We start from the raw sequence: 20445 nt of genomic DNA on the forward strand, positions 1-20445 counted from the left end.
CTGTAGCCCCATTTGGCCTGGCACTATGTAGACCAGGCTGGCCTTGAGCTCAGCAAGATCACCAGTCTCTGCCTCCTGAGTGGTGGGATTAAAGGTGTGCGCCACCACGTCTGGCTAGTCTCTATTTCTTAAACCATAGCCTCCAGTTCCCTTTCAATAAAGACCACCAAATGATCAAATTTTACATGACTATGTAATATTTTCCAATATTCTATGGCACTTTTTAACTGTCTTTTTTCTTATAGCTGATTATGGAAGAATCCCATAAGAGTAACAATTCAGAGACTGCACCTCGACCTGGTTCAACAGTTCAGGGAACTCATATTTCTCATATAACCCAACAGGTAAGGCAACTCAGAATATTGAGCTGGCTAGCAGTGTGCTCAGATTAATCTGTTGTTTTAGATCACTTTGCTGTTAATGTTCAGAAAAAGAACCAAGCAAATAGAGACTTAAATTCTGAAATATAAGGAAAGTGCTTTCACATTTAGGGGGCGGGGACAGTGGAAGCCACAGGGTTTCCCTATATAGCCTAATGACTTCCAGCTTGTGATTCTTCTGCCTTTTGCCCAAGTGCTGGGATTGCAGGTATGTGCCATCATAGCCAGCTGGTTTTTCTTTCTTTTACTGATTTTAACAATAGAAAATAGATTTTATATGCTGCACAGTTAGTTTTTTTTTTTTCTGAGAAATTTTGTTGTACCTAAGAAAAATTACTTGGGTTTTGTTTTTGAGATTGGGTTTCACCATGTAGCCCAGGTTGGCCTGGAATTCTTGCTCCAGAGTACTAGAATTACAGTACTGGAATAACAGGCATGTGTCTTCATACTCAGCTTAAACCATTCTCATTTCAACAAATTAATCGTGGATATAGGAAGTGTGTTTGCTGATCTGGAAAACAGGCATATTCATTAGAGAATTTAAATTGGTAGGCATGCATAATGCAGTCTAGGAATGTAAATTTAGGAGTTACAAATACATAGGTGGGCTGGGCGGAGTGGTGCATGTCTTTAATCCTGTAGGTGGAGGCTGGCAGATCTGTGAGTTCAAGGTCAGCCTGGTCTCCATAGTGAGTTCCAGGCCAGCAGGTGCTACAGGGAGACATTGTCTTAAAAAGACCAAAAAACGCCCCCCCCCCAAACAAACAAAGACAGAAAAAACTACATACATATATACATACATAGGTGATATTTAAAATCATGGGGCAACTTGAAAGTCAAAAAGAATGTTGTCCCTGTAACAAAATAAGTTATATCTGTAATAATTAACTCTTTTGGGAGGACCCAAGCAGTTCAAGATGGGAATGGCTCACCTGTGGTATAGCACGGACAGGAGGTAGAGCTGCCATATCGGGGGAAAGAATAATTTGATCACACTTTTTTTTCTTTTGGTTTATTTATTCATTTTTTGAGGTTAGAGGGAGATTTATTGGAAGTTGTTACTTAAGGAGGAAAGAAATAAATATTGTAGGGTAAGTGGAAAAGCTAAAATTCGAGGCAGGAGGAACAAAGACTGGAACAGCTGGAACAGCTGATGTTCTGCACCATACAGTGTTTTCACCTGTTTTGGAGGGTTGATGTCACTGAATCTTGTAATCAAACTCCACCTAAAATATTCTCATCAGCTCTTCACTGAACAAAAGATGGACTGATCCTAAGTAAATCAAACCCTTCATTGTGGCCTTCACAACATAAGGAAAAATAGTGTCCTGAAAAGGGAGCCATTTCGGAAGATGGCATTCTCCCCATTTTCCTTACCTCTGTTCTTACACTGTTTGAGAAAAACAAACTTACTGGTTCAGACACTTTTGGAAAGTACCACCAGATCCGGTACTCTTCATTTCAAATGATACTGCTGGAACTAAGCATATGCACTTTGATAAAGGTGAGTTTTGTCCAGAAAGATCATCAAACTAAGAAGTGTATCAAGATGGTGAGGATGGATGTGTGGCTCTCTGGAGGTGGGTGGCAGTGGCAGGTGAAGCTTCCAAAAGTTCTGGGAAGAGGGCTTTGTCACTATTAGCAGAGTATTAGTAGGCCAGGCAGAGAGTACTTACGCCATCAGTGCCTGCGAAGTCAAACAAATACTGGTTGGTTATGAAGCTGTGTCAGGAAACTGTTATAGCCTGAGATCTTCAATGGAGTGTCCCTGTGATTTGTAAATGTAAGGTACATCCATCTGATCAAGATTTTTTCTCATTATGTAGACAATTTTTCACCTCAGTTTGGTCTTATCTTCAGGCCCTGGGAGCCGGCACCCTCAGTGTGTAGCCACGGGATTCTCCTAAGTCCACTTCCTCTAGCTGGGAATAGTGATCTCCACTGAACAAGTGGTTTTACAGTACTCTTACTTTGTATAGAATCTTTAGGAAAAATCTTCCCCAGGAGCAGGGCTGTTTCAGAAGAGTCAGCAAACAGGTCTGAGATGCTTTAGGAATAAACTACTTATACCCTCTTGATCAGTTACAAACCTATGAATAAGGCAAACTTACTGGGCAGGATTGGGAGCTGGGTTCACTCTAATTTCCCAAATGGTTCCTTGTTGGAAGTGGGGTAGGAGGGTACTGCTTCATTTGGTCTGTGTGCTGCATCCTTGACTTATGTTGTTGAAGTCTCTTTTGGTTTATTTTTAAAAAACATTTTATGACTTTTTAAATTATGTATATATGTGTGTCTTTGTGTGGGTTTGTACATGTGAGTGTAATACTGGAGTGATAGGCTACTATGAGCCGCCCGACAGAGGTGCTAGGAATCAAACTCAGGTCCTCTGTAAGAGCAGTGCAGTCTCTTAACCTCTGAGCAATCTCTCTAGTGCCTCCTGTGTTTTTGTGTTTTTTTGTTTTTTTTTTTTTGGTTTCTAAGATAAGATCTCACGTAGCCCAGATGGCCTTGAATTCCTTTCTACCTCCACCTGGGAGTCACCTGCTGGGGTTACAGGTGTGTGTGTCCATGCCTGACTATCAGCTGCATTTATTTATTTTATTTTGTATATGGTGGGGATAGCATTCATGCCACTGTACTGTGTGCATGTGCAGGTCAAAGGACAGCTTGAGGTAGAGAGCGTGCATGGACAGCAGGGGAATTTCAGTAGAGAAAACTGCTTGTCACATCAAAATGCTAGAGCTAAAAATGATGACATAGATTAAGTTGTGTTTGGGTTTAGTAAACTTGATATAGCTGAAGAGTCCGTTAACTTGAGATCAAGCAGAGCATGCAAGAACTATGGCACAGTATCTATTTCAGATAAGTATAAGTAATGGGAGTAGATAAGATTATACTGACAGGTGAGTATAGTCAGCAGTAGGTCAGTGGATGGGGACTCATGTTTCAACTCTTCGTACTTTACACAGTTGTCCTTTTTGCTATTTTGCCAATGCATTTTGTGCTGCTGGTGATGGTGCTAGTTTGCATTCTAAGTGCAAGAAGGTTATGATGGGCCTTATGGAAAAAAACATGTTTCATTTAGGCATGGGTTAATAATGCTATCAACTGCAGGTTCAGTGTTAATGAATTAGCAGTATATATCAGTTTAGGTATCTTTAATCAGAAACACACTTAAAACAAGATTATGTAACCTTGCTTGATCAGTGGAAGAAAATGTGTTCAGAGGCTTGCAAGACCTCTGTATTTCTGTAGAAACAGTAGTTCATTATTTGCTAATTTATTGTATGTGATAACTTTATAACTACTACAGACTACAATAGTCTGTATTTGGCAACAAGTTCATCGAATGCCATGACAAGAACTATTGCAGTGAATATAGGGATGAAAACCAATTGAACCAAGAAAGCATAGAAAGGAAAAAATAAACTCATTGACAACTCCTGAATGAATAAAGAGCTTCCTCAAGAAGTTTATTTTTTATTTTCTTACAATTTTTTAACATTTTATTTATTTTTATTTTATGTGTATGAGTGTATTGCCTGCATGTGTGTAAGTGCACCTGGATCATGCAATGCCCACCGAGTCAGAGGAGGGTGTTGGATTCCCTGGATGGTTATGGACAGTTACAGACATTTACAGGCAGTTGCTAGACGTCATGCGGGTGCTAGGAATGAAACCCAGGTCCTCTGCAAGAGCAACCCGTGCTCTTAACTGCTGAGCTATCTCCCCAGCCCAGAAGTTTATGTATTTTATTTATGTGTATGTGTGTATACTTGCATGAGTTGATGTGCCCTTTGTGCATGCAGTTACCCACAGAGACCAGAGGGCATCGGATTCCTTGGAACCAGAGTTGTAGGTTCACAACTGTGAACTGTCTTGTCATATAGGTACCAAAACCAAACTGGATTCTTTACAAGAACACTAAGTGCTCTTAACTACTGAGCCATTTCCCCAGCCCCAAGAATAAACTTATTTTTTAATAAGCCTATTTTTTAATGCTGTTGTTTTTGTATTTTGAGACAGGGTCTCTTTATAGCCCCAGCTGCTTTGGAGCTTACTATGTAGACCAGGCTGGCCTCTGTCTCACAGAGATCCATCTGCCTCTGCATCCCAGGTACTGGGATTAAAGGTATATACCACCACACCTGGGAAGTTTTTTTTTAATAATTTATCTATTTTGTGTTGGGGGGGTGCATACATGTGTAGAGGTCACAGTACAACTTGTAGAAATTGGTTCTCTTCCACTGTGTGAGGTCCTGGAGATGGAACTCAGGTTGACAGGCTTAGTAACAAGTGCCTTTACCTGCTGAGCCATGTCACTGGACCTTCTTAAAGGAGTTTTGCTCCAAAAAAGAGCTAAGAAATTACTTTTCGGGAGCTGGAGAGATGGCTCAGTGGTTAAGAGCACTGGCAGCTCTTGCAGAAGAACTAGGTTTCATTCTTTGCATCCGCTTGACGGCTAACAACCACCCGTAACTTGCATTGCACAACACGGGTGCAGGCAATGCATTCCTACACATAAAAATAATAAAATATTTTTTTTTAAAACTAATTTTTAAAAATTACTTTTCTGAGGTGGTTGTCAGTTATAGATCTTTTCTTCCCTTATTCCCTTCCTCCCTCCCTCAGTATGCAGGTGCCCGTGAAGGCCAGAAGAGGGCTTAGATCCCCTAGATTTGGATTTTCAGGCAGTTGTGTGCTGCCGAACATGGGTTCTGGGAAGCAAACTCAGGTCCTCTGCAAGAGCAGCAAGTACTCTTAACTGCGGAGCCATCTCTCCATACCCTATTTTTATTTATTTTTTTTAATTAATTTTTTTTTTTTTTTTCTTTTTTGAGACAGGGTCTCCCTGTAGCCCCAGCTGTCCTGGAGCTCACTATGTAGACCAGGCTGGCCTTGAACTCACAGAGATCCGCCTGCTTCTGCCTCCTGGGTGCTGGGATTAAAGGCATGTGCCACCACCCCCAGCTAATTATTATTTTTTAAATGGGAAGCATTAACAAACGGTTTATGCACCAAAGAGAATGACATAGTAGAGGGAGGAAGTTTGATGATGTAGGAAGGATAGTCCTGGGATGATGTCCTTGGGGAAAAGAGCAGATAAGAATTAGTCTACCGACTGGACATGGAAGTACATGCCTGTAATCACAGTATTTGGGAGTTAAAGGCAAGAGGATCAATCAGTTCAGTGCTAGCCTTAGATACACAGCAAGGTTCAAAGTCAACCTGTGCTATGTGAGACCAGGCCTCAAACAAAATGGGTCTACAAGTGGAGAAGTTAGTTCATATGTATCTTTTTATACATCATTTGTAATAAGAAAATACAGGCTAGGTGGGTAGATTGGGAATGAGATACTCAAAAGTTTTCTTCTGGTAAGTGTGTGTGAATCTTTTCAGTGTATAGAAAAGAAAATCTTTGAAATAGTTTGTTAGAGGAGATTTCAGTGAACTAGGAAAGCACTAATGGGCCATTGGAAAAATTGTTAGTTTTTTTCCCGTCAAGTTCAGCTGTCCTTATGTTTGGATTATTGCATAGCTGAGCAGGTTGTCAAGTAACTACAGTGAGGCAAGAAAAAAATAAGGACATTAAATATATACAGTATAGTGATAATCATGCCAGACGTGAAATAAGCTGTGTAAGGAAATGTGGTCTTGATAAGGTCAAGAGTTTAAAAAAAGTAGTAGGAGCAGTGGACTTCTCATAGTACATGGGGCTTTGTACTGAGTTTACACAGATGCTAGGTGGTGTGTATACATGTATGTATATGGAGGCCCAAGGGTGTTGGGAATCTTCCTTGATTGCTCTTTACCCTTTGAGACAGGGTATCTCTTGAAAGCTTCCTGATATGACTGTTCTGGTTAGCTTGATACCAGAAATCCCTTCTCTCTTTTTCTGAGCACTGGAGTTACATGTATGCCACAGTAGTTACTTGGTCTGGGGATCCAGACTCTGGTCCTCATGCTTACACCATAAGCACTTAACCACTAAACCATCTCCAGGTCTTCATATTTTTTTTTCCCTATCTCTTTTTTTCTCTAAAACTTTTATGGTTTTATATTTTACATTACATATGTATGTGACCCATTGTATGCTAATTTTTGTGAATGTTGAGTAATTTTTGTTTTTTTGCCTATTGCTATATAATTGGTATAACATTATTGGTTTAAAAGTATATTTCTGCACCTTTAGGCCCAGCACTTGGGAGGCAGAGGTAGGTGGAGCTCTGTGAGTTTGAGGCCAGCCTGGTCTCCAGGGTAAATTCTACAGGGCTACCCTGTTTCAAAAAGATCAAACAAACAAAAATTTTTATTGGTTTTGGTCCACAAGGGTTTTTTTCACATCTTTTGGGTGTAGGAAACCCTTGGAAGCATCACATGCAGCATTTGTAGGGTGGGGCAGACCCAGGACAGTTAAGGGGGGAACAGGAGAGCTTGGGAAGTTCCAAACCCAGAGGGGCCAGGTCTGAGAGTCTTAGGGAAACTAGTGCAGCTCCCCAAAATGCCTCAATATTTTAAGGCCTTGGTGCATCTTGCAGCTCTGCCCTCCATGCCTTTCTGTAGGAGTTAAAACCCCACATTTTCTTCCCTTGAAACTGCCTGAAGTTTCTGCAGGTTCACAAACCAGAAGAGATGAAGAAGGGCCAGCTTCACCCCCCCCCCAAAAAAAAACACAAAGCTTGCCCATAGCCTGCTGGGAAACACACAGCTGGCTCTCCCACAGGGATTCTGTATTAGTCACTTTTCTGTTGCAGTGATAGAAACACTGACCAAAGCAACTTATAGAAGGAAGAGGTTATTTGAGCTTACGGTTCCAAGGGGCAAGAGTCCATTGTCGAGGCAGAGGTGGTGAAGGAGGACTGGAAGCTAGGCTATACTTCTTCAAGCATGCACAGGAAGCAAGAGAGCAACTGAATATCTGGCAAAGCTTAAGAGCTCTCTAAGCCCACCCCCAGTAATGTGCTTCCTCCAGGATAGCCACATCTTCTAAGATCTCTCCAAACAGCGCCACCAGCTGGGGACAAAATGTTCAAATACTTGGCCCCTGTGGGGGACATTTTCATCCAAACCACCACAGACCCCCGACCCTGGTCCCAGCTGGTAGGTTAGTCCTGGGAAGGAAGCAAGGACTGATGGGAGAAAAAAAAGCCAGGCATAGATAACACAGACCTGTCAACCCAGACCTCAGGGAGCTAAGGCAGGAGGATTGCTGGGCCATGGTGAGGCCCAGTCTCAAAATAAATGACAAAAAAATAACACTATAAAGATCCAAATACCCCCACAGAGCGCTGATGTGGGCTGCTAGTACCCATGGTGCTCAGTACTCAGCCTCTTCCTGGTAGTAGGCAGAGAACTTGGTGGTCTTGCCTTGACCTTTGGTCTGCGCCCCCCCCCCCCAGGACGAAGCATCTTGGGGTTGTAGACCTGCTGTCCTAGACCAAAGACCTGGCCACTCTGGTTGGAGCCCTGGCTCTAGCAACAGGGAGGCACTGTCATGCCAACCTGGCTAGCGCACTTGTTGGTCCCCACTGGCAGACTGATAGTGTAGTGGTCCATGGGTAGAAGGATGTGGTTCTTGGGGTCATAAAGATGCTGCCTGGTGCTGTAGGCTGTCATGTCTGACTGCTGGGCACACTTGTTGATCCCCATTAGCAGCCCGATGATGCACCGGCCAACTTCAGGGTGACATCATCAAAGTTCCTCTGCTGTTTCTCTGAGTATTGGACCCCATGTCTACCCTGTCCTGAAGACCCTTGGTCTTGGCCTTCCCCACCAGTGCCAGGAGAGAGACCTGCACTGGTGTCAGGTTCCTATCCTCAAACAGGTCGTTGTTCTTGAACAGATCCATGGGGTACATGCCATGGCTCACCATGGCCTTGATGAAGTTGGACAGGTTTTCTTACTGGTGTCAGTTCTGCAAGGACTAGTTGATCTTGGGGCTGGAGCTGGGTTATAGCTTGTTTATGAGTGTGCAAAGGATAACCCTGTTTTTCAGACTTTTCTGGAAGTCAGGCCTGATGGAGAGGCCCAGGAGTCCCTCAATCCAGTGCGGAGCTCTCAGCTTCCTACTGGGGGTCATATTTAGGCCGGAGCCAGTTCTTCACCTTGGCCAAAAGCCATAGGACAAGCCCTTGTTAAATTGAATGGAGCTCATGGTGTGCAACCCATGGGCAACTGACTGGACAGGGACCATAAGGCTCTTTTTTAATTTGGGGTTTTTTTTTTGTTTTTTTTTTTTTATCTGTATGAGTGTTTTGTCTGCATGTATATAAGTGCACCTGTGCATGCAATACCTGTGGAGGCCAGTAAAGGACATCAGATCGGTTACAGTTGGAGCTACTGGCGTTAAAGTTGTTAGCCACTGTGTGGGTCCTGGGAGCTGAAACCAGGTTCTGTGCATGCACAGCCGATGGCCTTAAATGCTGAGCCATCTCTCTAGCCCCAGTATTTCTCTTTCTGGGTCTGCCTTATTTCATGCAACATGATGATCTCTCATATTTCATGTAATATAACCATCTCCCAGTTCCATCTATTTCCTTTGGAAATGACATAATCTTGTTCTTTATGACTGATTAAAACACAGTTGTATGTTTACCACAATTTTTTTATTTTTCTCTCTATTGGTGTGTATTGTGCTTTGAAAGAATGTCCCCCATAAGCTCCAAGTATGTGGATATTTTGTCCCCTGTTAGTGGCTGACACTCTTTTGGGAGGTGTTAGAAGGTGTGGCCAATGATGTAAGAAGCACATCACTGGCGGCTTAGAGAGTTTTTAAGCCTTGCTGGATCTTGCGTTGCTCTCTTGCTTCCTGTGCCTGCATGAAAATGAGTGCTCTGCTTTCTGCTCCTGCTCCAGCCATCTCCTGCCACCACACCTCCCTGTCATGAGAGACTAATTCCTCTAGAACCATAAGTTCAAATAAACTCTTCCTTTTATAAGTTCCCTTGGTCATGGTGTTCCTTTTTCTTTTTCTTTTTAAAAAAATTTTATTTATTATTTTTTAACAGAGCATAGGGTAGGGGTTTATTTACAGAAGAGTGGGTGCCCCACATTTTCAGCTGCACTGTAAAGTCTACACTCAAATACAGATCCTGCCGGGTGCAATGGCACACGCCTGTAGTCCCAGCTACTCAGGAGGCTGAGGCAGGAGGATCACTTGAGTCCAGGAGTTCTGGGCTGTAGTGCGCTAGGCCGATCGAGTATCCGCACTAAGTTCAGCATCAGTATGGTGACCTCCTGGGGGCAGGGGACCACCAGGTTGCCTAAGAAGGGGTGAACTGGCTCAGGTTGGAAACAGAGCAGGTCAAAACTCCCATGCTGATCAAATACAGATCCTATGACCTCCCAACAGCTGCACAAAATGGTGAGAGAGGTGCCTTTTGGTGTTCTTGGCTTATACATCCTTTGCCCCTCCCCCCCATATGCAGCTAAGGTGGGAGGGGTAACTGACTCCCCCCTCAACTCCTTGATGAGCATGGGAAGGAGGCGTGACTATAGCTTGCTGGCATAGTGGTCAGAGGACATTTTCAGTCAACACTCCACCCCTTCCTCCGGCTCTTACATTCTTTCCGCCAACCTCTTCTGTTGTGGGTTCTCCTCAGGCCAGCTGTGAAGACCCTAACCTGGATCAGGTCCCCTGCCAATTGGGGAGGACAAGAGGCACAGAGTCACAACACACAGACTCCGGGAGTCGGGTAGAAGCAAGCACTAGGCGAGGTGCTGCAGGCTCGTTTAATGCAGGAGGGGGCAGGCCTTATGTTTCCCTTTCCTCCGCCCCCAAGTCCCTTTAGTCAGCGTATCGTTTTCTGATTGGTCTGCGCCACACAGTCTGTCAGCAGTCACTGGGCTCGTGAGCAGGGTACAGAGGCATGGGCTCCTTTTGGCGGACAATTTGCGGACCAAGAAGTGAAGTGAATTCTCGCTGAATCCCAGGGCTCTGAGTCTACGCCATCTTTGGAGGCCTCCTGCTACATTTCCACCCTTTTTCTTTAAAAATGACTGTCAAGCAAGAGCCTGTAGGTAGCTCCACCTTGGGATGACCCCAGGATCATGGACTGTGCCTGTCTTAGGTTGTCCTATTCGGGCATGAACCTTACCCATCAGTGGAGCATGGGCGTACACATCCATGTCCTGGCTTAGGTTGATTCAGCCCAACAGGATCTTACCCGTCATTGACTACCAGCCCTCCAAGGGGTATCATCCCGGCGTATCAGTCGAGGTGGGGAATTATCTGTAGGAGACCTCGTACACTTGTGCAAGCCAAGTCTGTCGGGCTGCATAGGGCGGGTTGAAATCATCTTCGTGTATTGCTCTGAGGGCCTGATACACCGAGTGATTGAATTTTTTCTGACTGCGGGAACGAAGAACAAGGCATTTAAGAAGTAGAAAGAGAAGAATAATTATGCCTGTCAGGAGTAGGTAAGTGACGATCCAAGACGGGTCAAACAGTGCTTTTAGATTAGACCAGATTTTCTCTAAGAACCCTGAATTGATGTCCAGCGTGGGGGCGCGGGTATAGTTTAGAGCAATAATTTGATTAGTTAGTAATATAGAGTAATTAAGAAACTCTTGATTCCAGTGGCCGTGAATATAGTGCGCGAGTTGTAGGCGTGCCTCAGTAATATTCTGTACTTTATAGGGGATGAGACAAAGTGACCTAAAGTGAGGGTCACAAGCTAGCAGAGCTATGTCTTTGGTAATTGCCAGCTCTTCACTTAAGAGATCAACTTGTTGTTGTAACAAATTAATTGCCTGGTGAAGATGCTGATTGATAAGGGACTGAGTGTGAAAGGTAGAGGAAGTTTTGGACACGGCCTCGTTGAGTGTCTCCACAGTAGGGGAGGATTCGGTGATAGCTACTGCAGTGGTGGCGGCCGACCCTAATAGATTATGGCTGAGATGAGAGTGGCAGTGACCCTGAAATCCCATTTTAAGCAGGGGGCTTGTGACAAGGCTGTCCGCTCTATAAGGGTGACAGCATGGAAGTGGGTTGCATTGATGACTGGAACCCAAAGGGCCACGGGTTCACGCATAAAGAGAACTATGTGAGCTGGATGGTTCTATCAGGCTGCCAGTACACAGGTGGTGTTGGTATTGGAGCAGTTGAGTTGTCCCTGAGGGTCGGAGGTAACATTGGCTAGCAATAAGGCAAATGGGGGCCACACACACATGGGGGTAGGGGGCCAGGATGTCGTGTGATCAATAGATGTAAGGATTTTGTTTTTGGCACAAGAGGGATTGGTGTTAGTGTAAGTGCCGTTGGAAAGCTGAAGGCCCTGCTGTGCCAGTAACGGCCTCATGTCCATGCAGGCATGCGGACCACAGAGGTCCCAGTTACCGAGTATTGATTTGTGGTTTATATGGGAAATTTTAATGCCACAGGGATAGGTGGGGACCAGTTGTCTCCAAGATCCTAGGGGGTTATTAGAGGGGGAACGGCTGAAGTGGCAAAAGTGAGGGATGGCATGGTTGGGCTTAGGGTGGCATCTCTGCCATGGTATAGTGAGCGTGAGGAAAAAGGGTGCAAAGGAGCGTGTGCATGGGGAGTTGCAGAGAGCTGGGTATAGAGTGGCAGGGCAAAATGGGGGTGGAGGGGTTACAATTGTCCCCAGTGCAGTGAGGATTGAGGCTACATAGGTGTTGTTGAAGGTAGGGGAGAAGCCATTGAGTTTAAGCATGGAACACGAGAAGGCACTGCTGGCATACTCTTGGACAGTCAGGTTGAACAGCCCAATGCATGCAGATGCATTATTGGTAGAGAAGCATAGAGAGTTATTTAGGGGCCAGGAGCCATTGAGCGATTCCCAGGAAGTAACTGGGTCCATGGTGGGGAGGCCAAGTGTAGAATTAGTTGAATAGAGTGTGGGGTAGGCTTGGGAATGAAGTGATAAGGGCAAGAGTATAGGCGGGGAGAGGACCAAGGCCCAGAGATCAGGGGGGGGGAAGAGCAAACCAATTATCCAGATAGCGGCTAGGTCTCTGGGTCCTGGGGGTCCCGAATAGGCAGGGTGGGGACCAAGGCCCAGAGATCATGGGCCATGACAGAGGCGGGGAAGAGCAAACCAATTATCCATATAGCGGTGAAGTCTCTGGGTCCTTGTGGTCCTGTTGGTTGCTGATCTCACATCTCTCGCTGGAACCCATACTGGCTTTGTATCTGTCTGAGGAAACACACAAGCATAGCCTCACCCTCTTGTTAACAAGGGGGTGGGCAGTTGCCATTGACATGTTACGGGGTCCTTCCATCTCACTAGTGGCAGGGGTGTAGGCCTAGGTATGGTAGCCCAGTGTTTGTAAGCCAGGCTCAACCCATTTTCATCAAAGGACAGGAAATTAATGCTGAATAGAGCTTCAATTAGAGCCAGGGTGTGGGTCCCTTTTAGACTCAGGGGTAGCAAATTTTTGTAATGTGTCTTTGAGGGTCCTATTTGCCCACTCCACAATGGCCTGTCCCTGTGGATTATAAGGGATGCCAAGGGAGTGGCTAATTTTCCATGTTGACAGGAACATTTTGAATAGTAAAGAGGTGTAAGCTAGCACATTATCAGTTTTTAGGGTCCATGGCACTCCCATTACCAGCATTGCTGATTTGGCCACCTTAATGGCATGTGAGGCCTTTTCACCAGTTTGAGCAATGGCGAAAAGAAAGGAGGAGTAGGTGTCAACAATGACATGGACATACTTAAGATTACAGAAGGAGTTATAATGGGTGACATCCATTTGCCAGAGGGCATTGGGTAGGAGACCACGCGGGTTAACTCCATATTGATTGAGGGGGCCTAAGGGAGCAAGGGGTGCACATGTAATGCAAGACCTGCTCAGATGTTTGCATTGAAAGAAGGGTAGGTCAGGTAGAAGGTGGTGCATACTGCGAGGAGAAAGGTGAAATTGTTAGTGTAAGGCTCTGGCTTGTTCTAGTAGGGGAATCTCTATGGACATAATAAGTTTATCTACTTTGTCATTTTCCTTTGCCAAGATCCTGGGAAGCATGGTGTGTGATCTTATGTGGGAGATGTGCCAGGGCCATTGTCTGTTATCTAATATGATCTGGAGAGCTCTCATGGTTCTAGTGATGGGATCCTTGTGGCCTTTTACCCAAGCAAAGGGAAGACATCTGAGGGCCTGAACCGCTTACTGGCTGTTGGAGAATATATTGAGCCAGCTCAGTCTGGCAGACTTGGAAGATTTTTAACAAGGCCAGGAGCTTCCCCAACTGGACAGAGCTGAGGTTGGCTTGTACGTAACAGGTGTCACCCTTTCCCATGCGCTGAATGACAACGCCATAACAGGACTTATTGGCATCCAGGAAGGATAGCGTGGCTAAAGGTAGGGGGTTTTTGCAGGGGGAAGCGTATGGCTGAGTGGTGATTTCCAAACAGGCCAGGCTGTCCAGTCGCTTATCTCGGGGTGCATGGTTATCCAACTCCCCCGTGAACCCGGACATCATTAGTTGGAAAGCCAGAGAGTCTGCCCATAATGTTTGGGAATGCTTAAGAGGAAAGGGCAGTATAATTTTGTCAGGTTCCTTTCCGAATATGTGCCTGGCTGTTTGTCAGGCCTTAATTGCTAACTGGAAGGCAATATCATACTTAGAGCTAAGCCTAGTTAGGTCCGAGGTAGCTAGGTGGATCCAAACAAGGGGGTCTTGCTGCCATAGCTCCCCCAAGACACCATTTTTAATCCATAAGGCCAGTAATGGTTCTGCTGGGTCATGACATCGGCGTGACGCAGACCAGAGTATGTGATCTATCTTATTAAGAAGATCCTTAGCTGACTGGGTGAGAGGGATCCTTGAAGTTGGTGAATTATGGCCTTCCAGCAGGGAGAACAAGGCCCGGAATTCCAAGTCAGGAACTGGTATAAATTGTTTGGGCCAGTTTATAGTCCCACAGAGTTCTTGGAGCTCCGTCAAGGTATATACAGTTTTTTTTGCAAGATGGAAGAGTTAAGCGGCTTAATTACAGTATCTATATGGTAGCCAAGGAATGTGAAAGGTTGGATGTATTATAACTTGTCTACTGCAATGTGGAGACCTAGACATTCTAAATCAGCAAGCAAACTGGGCATTGCAGCCTGTAAAGTATTGTGAGATTTGTGTGCTAGCAATATGTCGTCCATATAGTGGATGACAATTAAGTCCTTGGGGATATTGGTTAAGGCCTTATTAATATATAATTGACATATTGTGGGCTATTTTTCATACCCTGTGGTAGTACCTTCCATTGGTATCTCTTGACTGTTCTTTGAAAGTTGGGCTCCCATACTGTGAAGGCAAAGTGAGGTCTATCTTGTTCTGCTAGGGGGATTTGGAAGAAACAATCTTGGATATCAAGTACTATGATATGATGGGATGGGGGGATAGTTGTAGGGTGTAGTAAGCCCACTTGTAGCGAGCCCATCTTTTCCATCTGGGCATTGACTGCTCTAAGATCTTGGAGGAGTCTGTATTTCCCTTATTTCTTTTTAATAACAAATATTGGGGCATTATGTTTACTGAGAGAGGGCCAAGCCTCAATTGTTCAGCTACCAAATTTTTGAGGGCAGATAATTTAGTTTATATTGTAGGCTACTGGTCCACCCAAATGGCATCATTAGAGAGCCAGGTGATTGGGATCGGCTCGGGGGCCAAGATTGGAGTTGATCCCAGGCAGGCAGTGGCTGTTAGGATTGGGGGTGTTAGGCAAGGTGTTGTCCTTTCCCTGATAGTCCCAAGTTATCACGGAGCATGATATCATCATAAAAGGTATGGTCATCCCTGGTAAGGACCACGCCCATGTCCTCTAGGACGTCTTGGCCCCATAAGTTACGGGGAACGTCTGCTACCATGGGGGTTACTGTGCCCTGGTTCCCATCCAAGTTCTTCCAATATACTGGCCGTGTGACCAGCTTGGTATCTTGTTTTCTGCCAACTCCTTTTATTGGTGGGCCTGGCTGGTATTTCCAATGAAGGAATTTAAGGGATTCAGTTTCTGATATAATGGTGACATCAGCCCCTGTGTCTACTAGGCCCTTTATGGCAGTTCCATCTAGGAACAGGCTCATTAGTGGGGAGTGGTTGAGGATTGGGAGAGTCCATAATATCTGTCTCATTTCCCCTCTTGTGGGCGGGGCTGAGGGGCACCCCCGGGTGGAGTTTAAAGGAGCCGAGTCCGGTTGAGGCTGTGACCTGCAGTCTTTAGCCCAATGGAACCCTCTTTTGCACTTGGGGCAGCGAGTGTTGGGGCAGGCTGTACCTCTTGGGCAGTGGCTACGAAAGTGGCCAAGCCCCCCACAGTTCCAGCAGCCTTCCCGTGTGCCAAAGTGGGTGGGTTTTCCTTGCGACAAGAATCTCCAAGGAGGCAGTCAAAGCCTCAATAGGGCCTGCCCTAGGGTGTAAGTCTCTAGTAGCGAGTACCCATTTGTGAATGTTATTTGTGAATGTTATTGTTGCGGACAGGCGCGATAGCATTACGAGTAGGGATGTTTAGTCCCTCCCAAGTTAATTGTTTGATAAGCACCTCTCAGGTGGGTCCAGACTCCACCCTCTGCTCTACTGCATAGGTGACACAGGTAAGGAAGTCCGTGAAGGACTCCCCTGATTGTTGCATCAAATTACGGAAAAAGACTTGTGGGTCATGGAGGGGAGCAACATTTAAGGGCCTTAAAGGCCAAGTCAGAAACTTGTTGAAAATAGGCATGGAGGCGAATAGTAGACTGGGGGATGGGGTCAGTATATTGTCCACGTCCCGTGAGCATGTCCAGTGTAATGTTGAGGCCATATTGGAGATTTAGGCGTGCCTGGCTTTCAGCCTGATCGCCATAGGCTGCGCACCAATTTAGAAAGACTGAGGGTTCTAAGACTACCTTTAGTAAGCTATACCAATCATAGTGGGTTTGTAACTGTAAGGACCATTGGCGAAGAACCTGCTCGAAATATGAGGAGTCAGGGCCCAATTGCTCAGCTGCCTTGTGGATAAGAATGAGGTCAGCAAGTGGGGTGGGCAGCCATGGACACTGCGCCGCATCGGGGCCAATGTTAACCGGAAATGCAGACAAAGGTGGGTGAGGCTTTAAGGAGGGCAGCCTAGCAGGGAGGGGCACGGTAGCAGGGGAAGGGGCGGGATGGTTATTGGTGGGGGAGAGGGTAACTCCTTCCACGGGCAATGGTGCGGGGGAATTTTTGGGCAGGGTAACTCTAGGAGAGTATCCTGAGATATAGGCAAAGGAGCTCCTTCCTTATTGGAAGTGGGTGCAGAGGCTGTGTCCACCTCTGGGTCCGGGGGGGTCTGGGAGGTCCGGGGTCGAGGTAATAGCTAGATCTACACTAGATTGCTCCCAGCAGTGTTCGTTGTGGGCCGAGATGACTTCCTCAGGAGAGGAGGATTTAAGGCTAGCAATGATGGCTAGGAGGATCGGTACGAACGATGCGGGGGGAGTGATCCCTGACCTGACCCCCCTTTTTCGGGCCAGGAAGAGGACCCGCATCCAGGTGTCAGGGTCCCACGTTTTCAGGGGAGAACCACAGAGCCAAATTAGTGGCTTCATCCCAAAAGTGTTTGATATCCTTTGGTTTCACTTTCAACCCTCTGGTTTTAAGGAGAACCTTGACTGCTGCCGTTTGTGGTTCCCTGCATTGTGGTGGTAAATTGCCCATTGTGGGAGGGTCTCACAAAGGGGAATTCACCACAAAAGTAGAAGACGAGGGTGACTACCAAGAGGGCACAAAGGAAGCAAAGAAGCACTGTGAGCCACTCGGATGTAAACTGCCCCGACATGTAAAGGTGTATCGGATCCAAATGTCTTGTGCTCAGTGAGGGACTTCTGGAGGCCATGACACTTCCAGCCATATGCTCACATGGTGTCTCCAGGACAGGCAACAGGGTGACCCAAAGCCTGGGCTCTGAGTTCAGGGTGGATCAGCCCTTATGTGAACTTACCGGGATGAGCCGAGAGGGGGGAGGTGCTGACGTGGGCTTCGGGACCACATGGTGGAGTGTGCCTCCCTGACCTAACAAACTAGTCCAACAATAAAGACGACAGACAGGGTGGAGGGGACAGAGGAGGGGGCTACTCACTTACCCTCGAGCAGCCGAAGAAACAGACAAAACCAAGGGCCTACTTACCAAACGAACCGAGGTTCTGGGTGTCGCTGACACCGTGGGCAGGAGTCCCTGTTCAGGCACCAGGTGTTGAGGTTTCTCCTCAGGCCAGCTGTGAAGACCCTAACCTGGATCGGGTCCCCTGCCAATTGGGGGGGCAAGAGGCGCGGAGTCACAACACACAGACTCCGGGTGTCGGGTAGAAGCAAGCATTAGGCGAGGTGCTGCAGGCCTGTTTAATGCAGGAGGGGGCACCCCTTATATCTCCCTTTCCTCCGCCCCCAAGTCCCTTTAGTCAGCATATCGTTTTCTGATTGGTCTGCGCCACACAGTGTCAGCAGTCATTGGGCTCGCAAACAGGGTACGGAGGCGTGGGCTCCTTTTGGCAGGCTATTTGCAGACCAAGAAGTGAAGTGAATTCTTGCTGAATCCCAGGGCTCTGAGTCCTCACCATCTTTGGAGGCCTCCTGCTACACTCTTCTGCAAAAGTCCCTGAGCCTTGGAAGGGATTGTAGGTGTGGGATGATCTTCCTCCTGTTGTGGCAAGGCACTGCACTTTCAGGTCTCTGCATCATCTGTTTTCCATGGGCTGTTGGCCAGTTTCAGTGGGATTCCATCTACTATAAAAACACACAGCAAGAAGCAAGAACATCTTAAACAGTGACTGCTGCAGTAATTTAACCTATGGGTGTAAACACAAATGCTTGGTTGGTACTTTAGCAGGTGCATCATTGCCATCTAACAAAGCAATTGCATTAACTTCCCACCGAGGCCTGTATTCTCCCCTGCCACAGGGGCGTTGGCCAGGTCTATAGTACCAGATGTGTGTTCCACCCCTAGAAGTGGGCATTATATCCAATAGAAAATTTGCTGGTTGTACATACACTAGATGCTCCCCTATTGCACCAGCAGGAACATCTTGTTTGGTTTGCTGGTAGTGCAACACTCAGGGTCTGTTGTTGAGAATTATAGGGGACTATTCTCCCCCAGTCATCTGCATATTGCCTTTTGGCAGGTCATGGTGTTTCTGTCACAGCAACAGAAAAGTAACTAATACAGTAGTTGGTATCAGAAAATAGGCTGTTGGCTGTGAAGAACCTGACCCTATGGGGTTTTGGAAGAACGGGCTTAGAGAGTTAAGTCTTGCCAAATCTCAAGTCACTCTCTTGCTTCCTGTGCCTGCATGAAAATGTGAGAGCTTAGCTTCTCCTCCTCCAGCTATCTCTGCCATCATGCCTCCCCACCATGATGGACTCTTGCCCCTTTGAAACTGTAAGCTAAATAAACTCTTCCTTTTATAAGTTCTCTTGGTCATGTTGTTTCTGTCACAGCAACAGAAAAGTAACTAATATAGTAATTGGCACTGAGATTGGAACGTTGATTGTGAAGAACCTGACCATATGGGGTTTTGAAAGAATGTGAAAGGCTTTGGAAGTTTAAGCTAGAAAAGTGGTTGACTGCTGTAAGCAGAGCTTAACAGGCCATTCTAGTAGGTACCTGGAAGAAAGTCATGCTAGAGAGAAATAAGGATTACTGCAGCAATCAGGATAAATTTTGGCAGTCTGACTGGAGTCTGTCCATAGCCACAAAGCTTAACTGAGGCCAAGTTGAAAAGCAATGGACTAACTTCTTTGGCAGAGGATATTTCAAGACAGCCTAATGTAGAAATTACGGTGTGGATATTAATGGTGAATATTATGCAGATCTACAGTGAAAAAGACAAATGGGGCAGAAAGAAGTACAAAATGTTCAGTTTGAGCACGAGGAAGATTAATGTTGGAGCTTAAGCATGTGCTGAAGGAGAGGATCCATTTGATAAGGAGATTAAAGTGATGAAGGAGAGGCCTAGAGATTTACACTTAAACAATGGAGAGAGTGCCTCCAGGCAAGACCACACCCAGCTAAGCCTCCTACTTGTGAAAGGAAAATGCTGCAGGGGATTTCTACTAACCTTTTTTAAGATGGATGAAGCAGGCTGGGGTCCACCCCAAACCTGCAGCAAAACTTGGTAATGTCATTCACTTGGTGCTGACTATAGAGGCATGAAAGATGGAAGAATGAGGGGGTCATTGGTTCTTCCTCCACAGTTTCAGAGGGCCACTGAGGCCAGGCAGTGTGCAGCAGGGTTTTCCCTGCATAAAGAAGGACCTGATAGGCCATTGCGTGAAGCTGTGAAGGTGAAGCCTGGTTGGCAGTAGAAACCCCAAGAAGACATTCATGATGCCAGAACTATGAGACATCTGCCAAGAATAGCTGCATACAGGGAGTGAGTGGTATCAGCCCAAGAGAGATGTATGTCTCAGCAAAGCTGGAGAGGCTGAGCCATCTAAGTTCTTTGGAAGTAAAATCATAGAAGCCAGGCATGGGGCTACTGGATGTGGTGTTGGCCCTGCTGGTTTTCAGTCTTATTTTGGTCCTGTGTTTTCTCACTGCCTCTATTCCTCCCTTTTGGAATGGCAATGTGTATTTGGTTCCATTATATGTTGGAGTATGCAATTTGTCTTTTGATTTCACAGGGGCTTACAGTTCAGAGATTGCCTTTAGTCTCAGAAGAGACTTTGGACTATGGACTTTGAAATAGTATTGAGACTAGTAAAGATTATGGGGACTTTCAAGGTTGAACTAAATGCATTTTATATGGTCATGAACCTATGGGGGCCAGGGAGTAGAATGTGATGGTTTGAGAATGACCCCCTTAGACTCCCAAGTATTTGGACATTTTGTCCCCAGTTGGTGATGCTCTTTTGGGAGGTCTTAGAAGGTGTGGCCATAACTGGAGGAAGCATGTCACTGGGGGCAGGCTTAGAGAGTTCTTAAGCCTTGCCGAATCTTGGGTCACTCTCTTGCTTCTTGTGCCTGCTTGAAGATGTGAGAGCTTAGTTTCTTCTCCAGCCTCCTCTGCCATCATGCCTCCTCACATGATGGACTCTTGCCCCTTTGAACTGTAAGCTAAATATAATCCTCCTTTTATAAGTTCCCTTGGTCAT

The 20445-nt window shown here is 46.0% G+C and overlaps 1 protein-coding gene and 1 pseudogene across 5 annotated transcripts in view; one reads left to right on the forward strand and one right to left on the reverse strand.

The window, feature by feature from the left end:
• The window catches only part of Atf1 (activating transcription factor 1), a 54905-nt gene that overhangs the window by 4534 nt on the left and 29926 nt on the right, over positions 1–20445 (forward strand). For all 5 annotated transcript variants that reach the window (XM_029565755.1, XM_029565757.1, XM_029565756.1 and 2 more), the window contains one exon: positions 246–344. In XM_029565755.1, the coding sequence (XP_029421615.1) occupies positions 252–344 (93 nt within the window). In that variant the 5' untranslated portion in view covers positions 246–251. The remainder of the gene's footprint in view (positions 1–245; positions 345–20445) is intronic.
• LOC103737963 lies at positions 7683–8535 on the reverse strand (annotated as a pseudogene).

Source organism: Nannospalax galili, unplaced genomic scaffold, assembly GCF_000622305.1.
Source record: "Nannospalax galili isolate Female #2095 unplaced genomic scaffold, S.galili_v1.0 scaffold4379, whole genome shotgun sequence".
NCBI lineage: Eukaryota > Metazoa > Chordata > Mammalia > Rodentia > Spalacidae > Nannospalax > Nannospalax galili.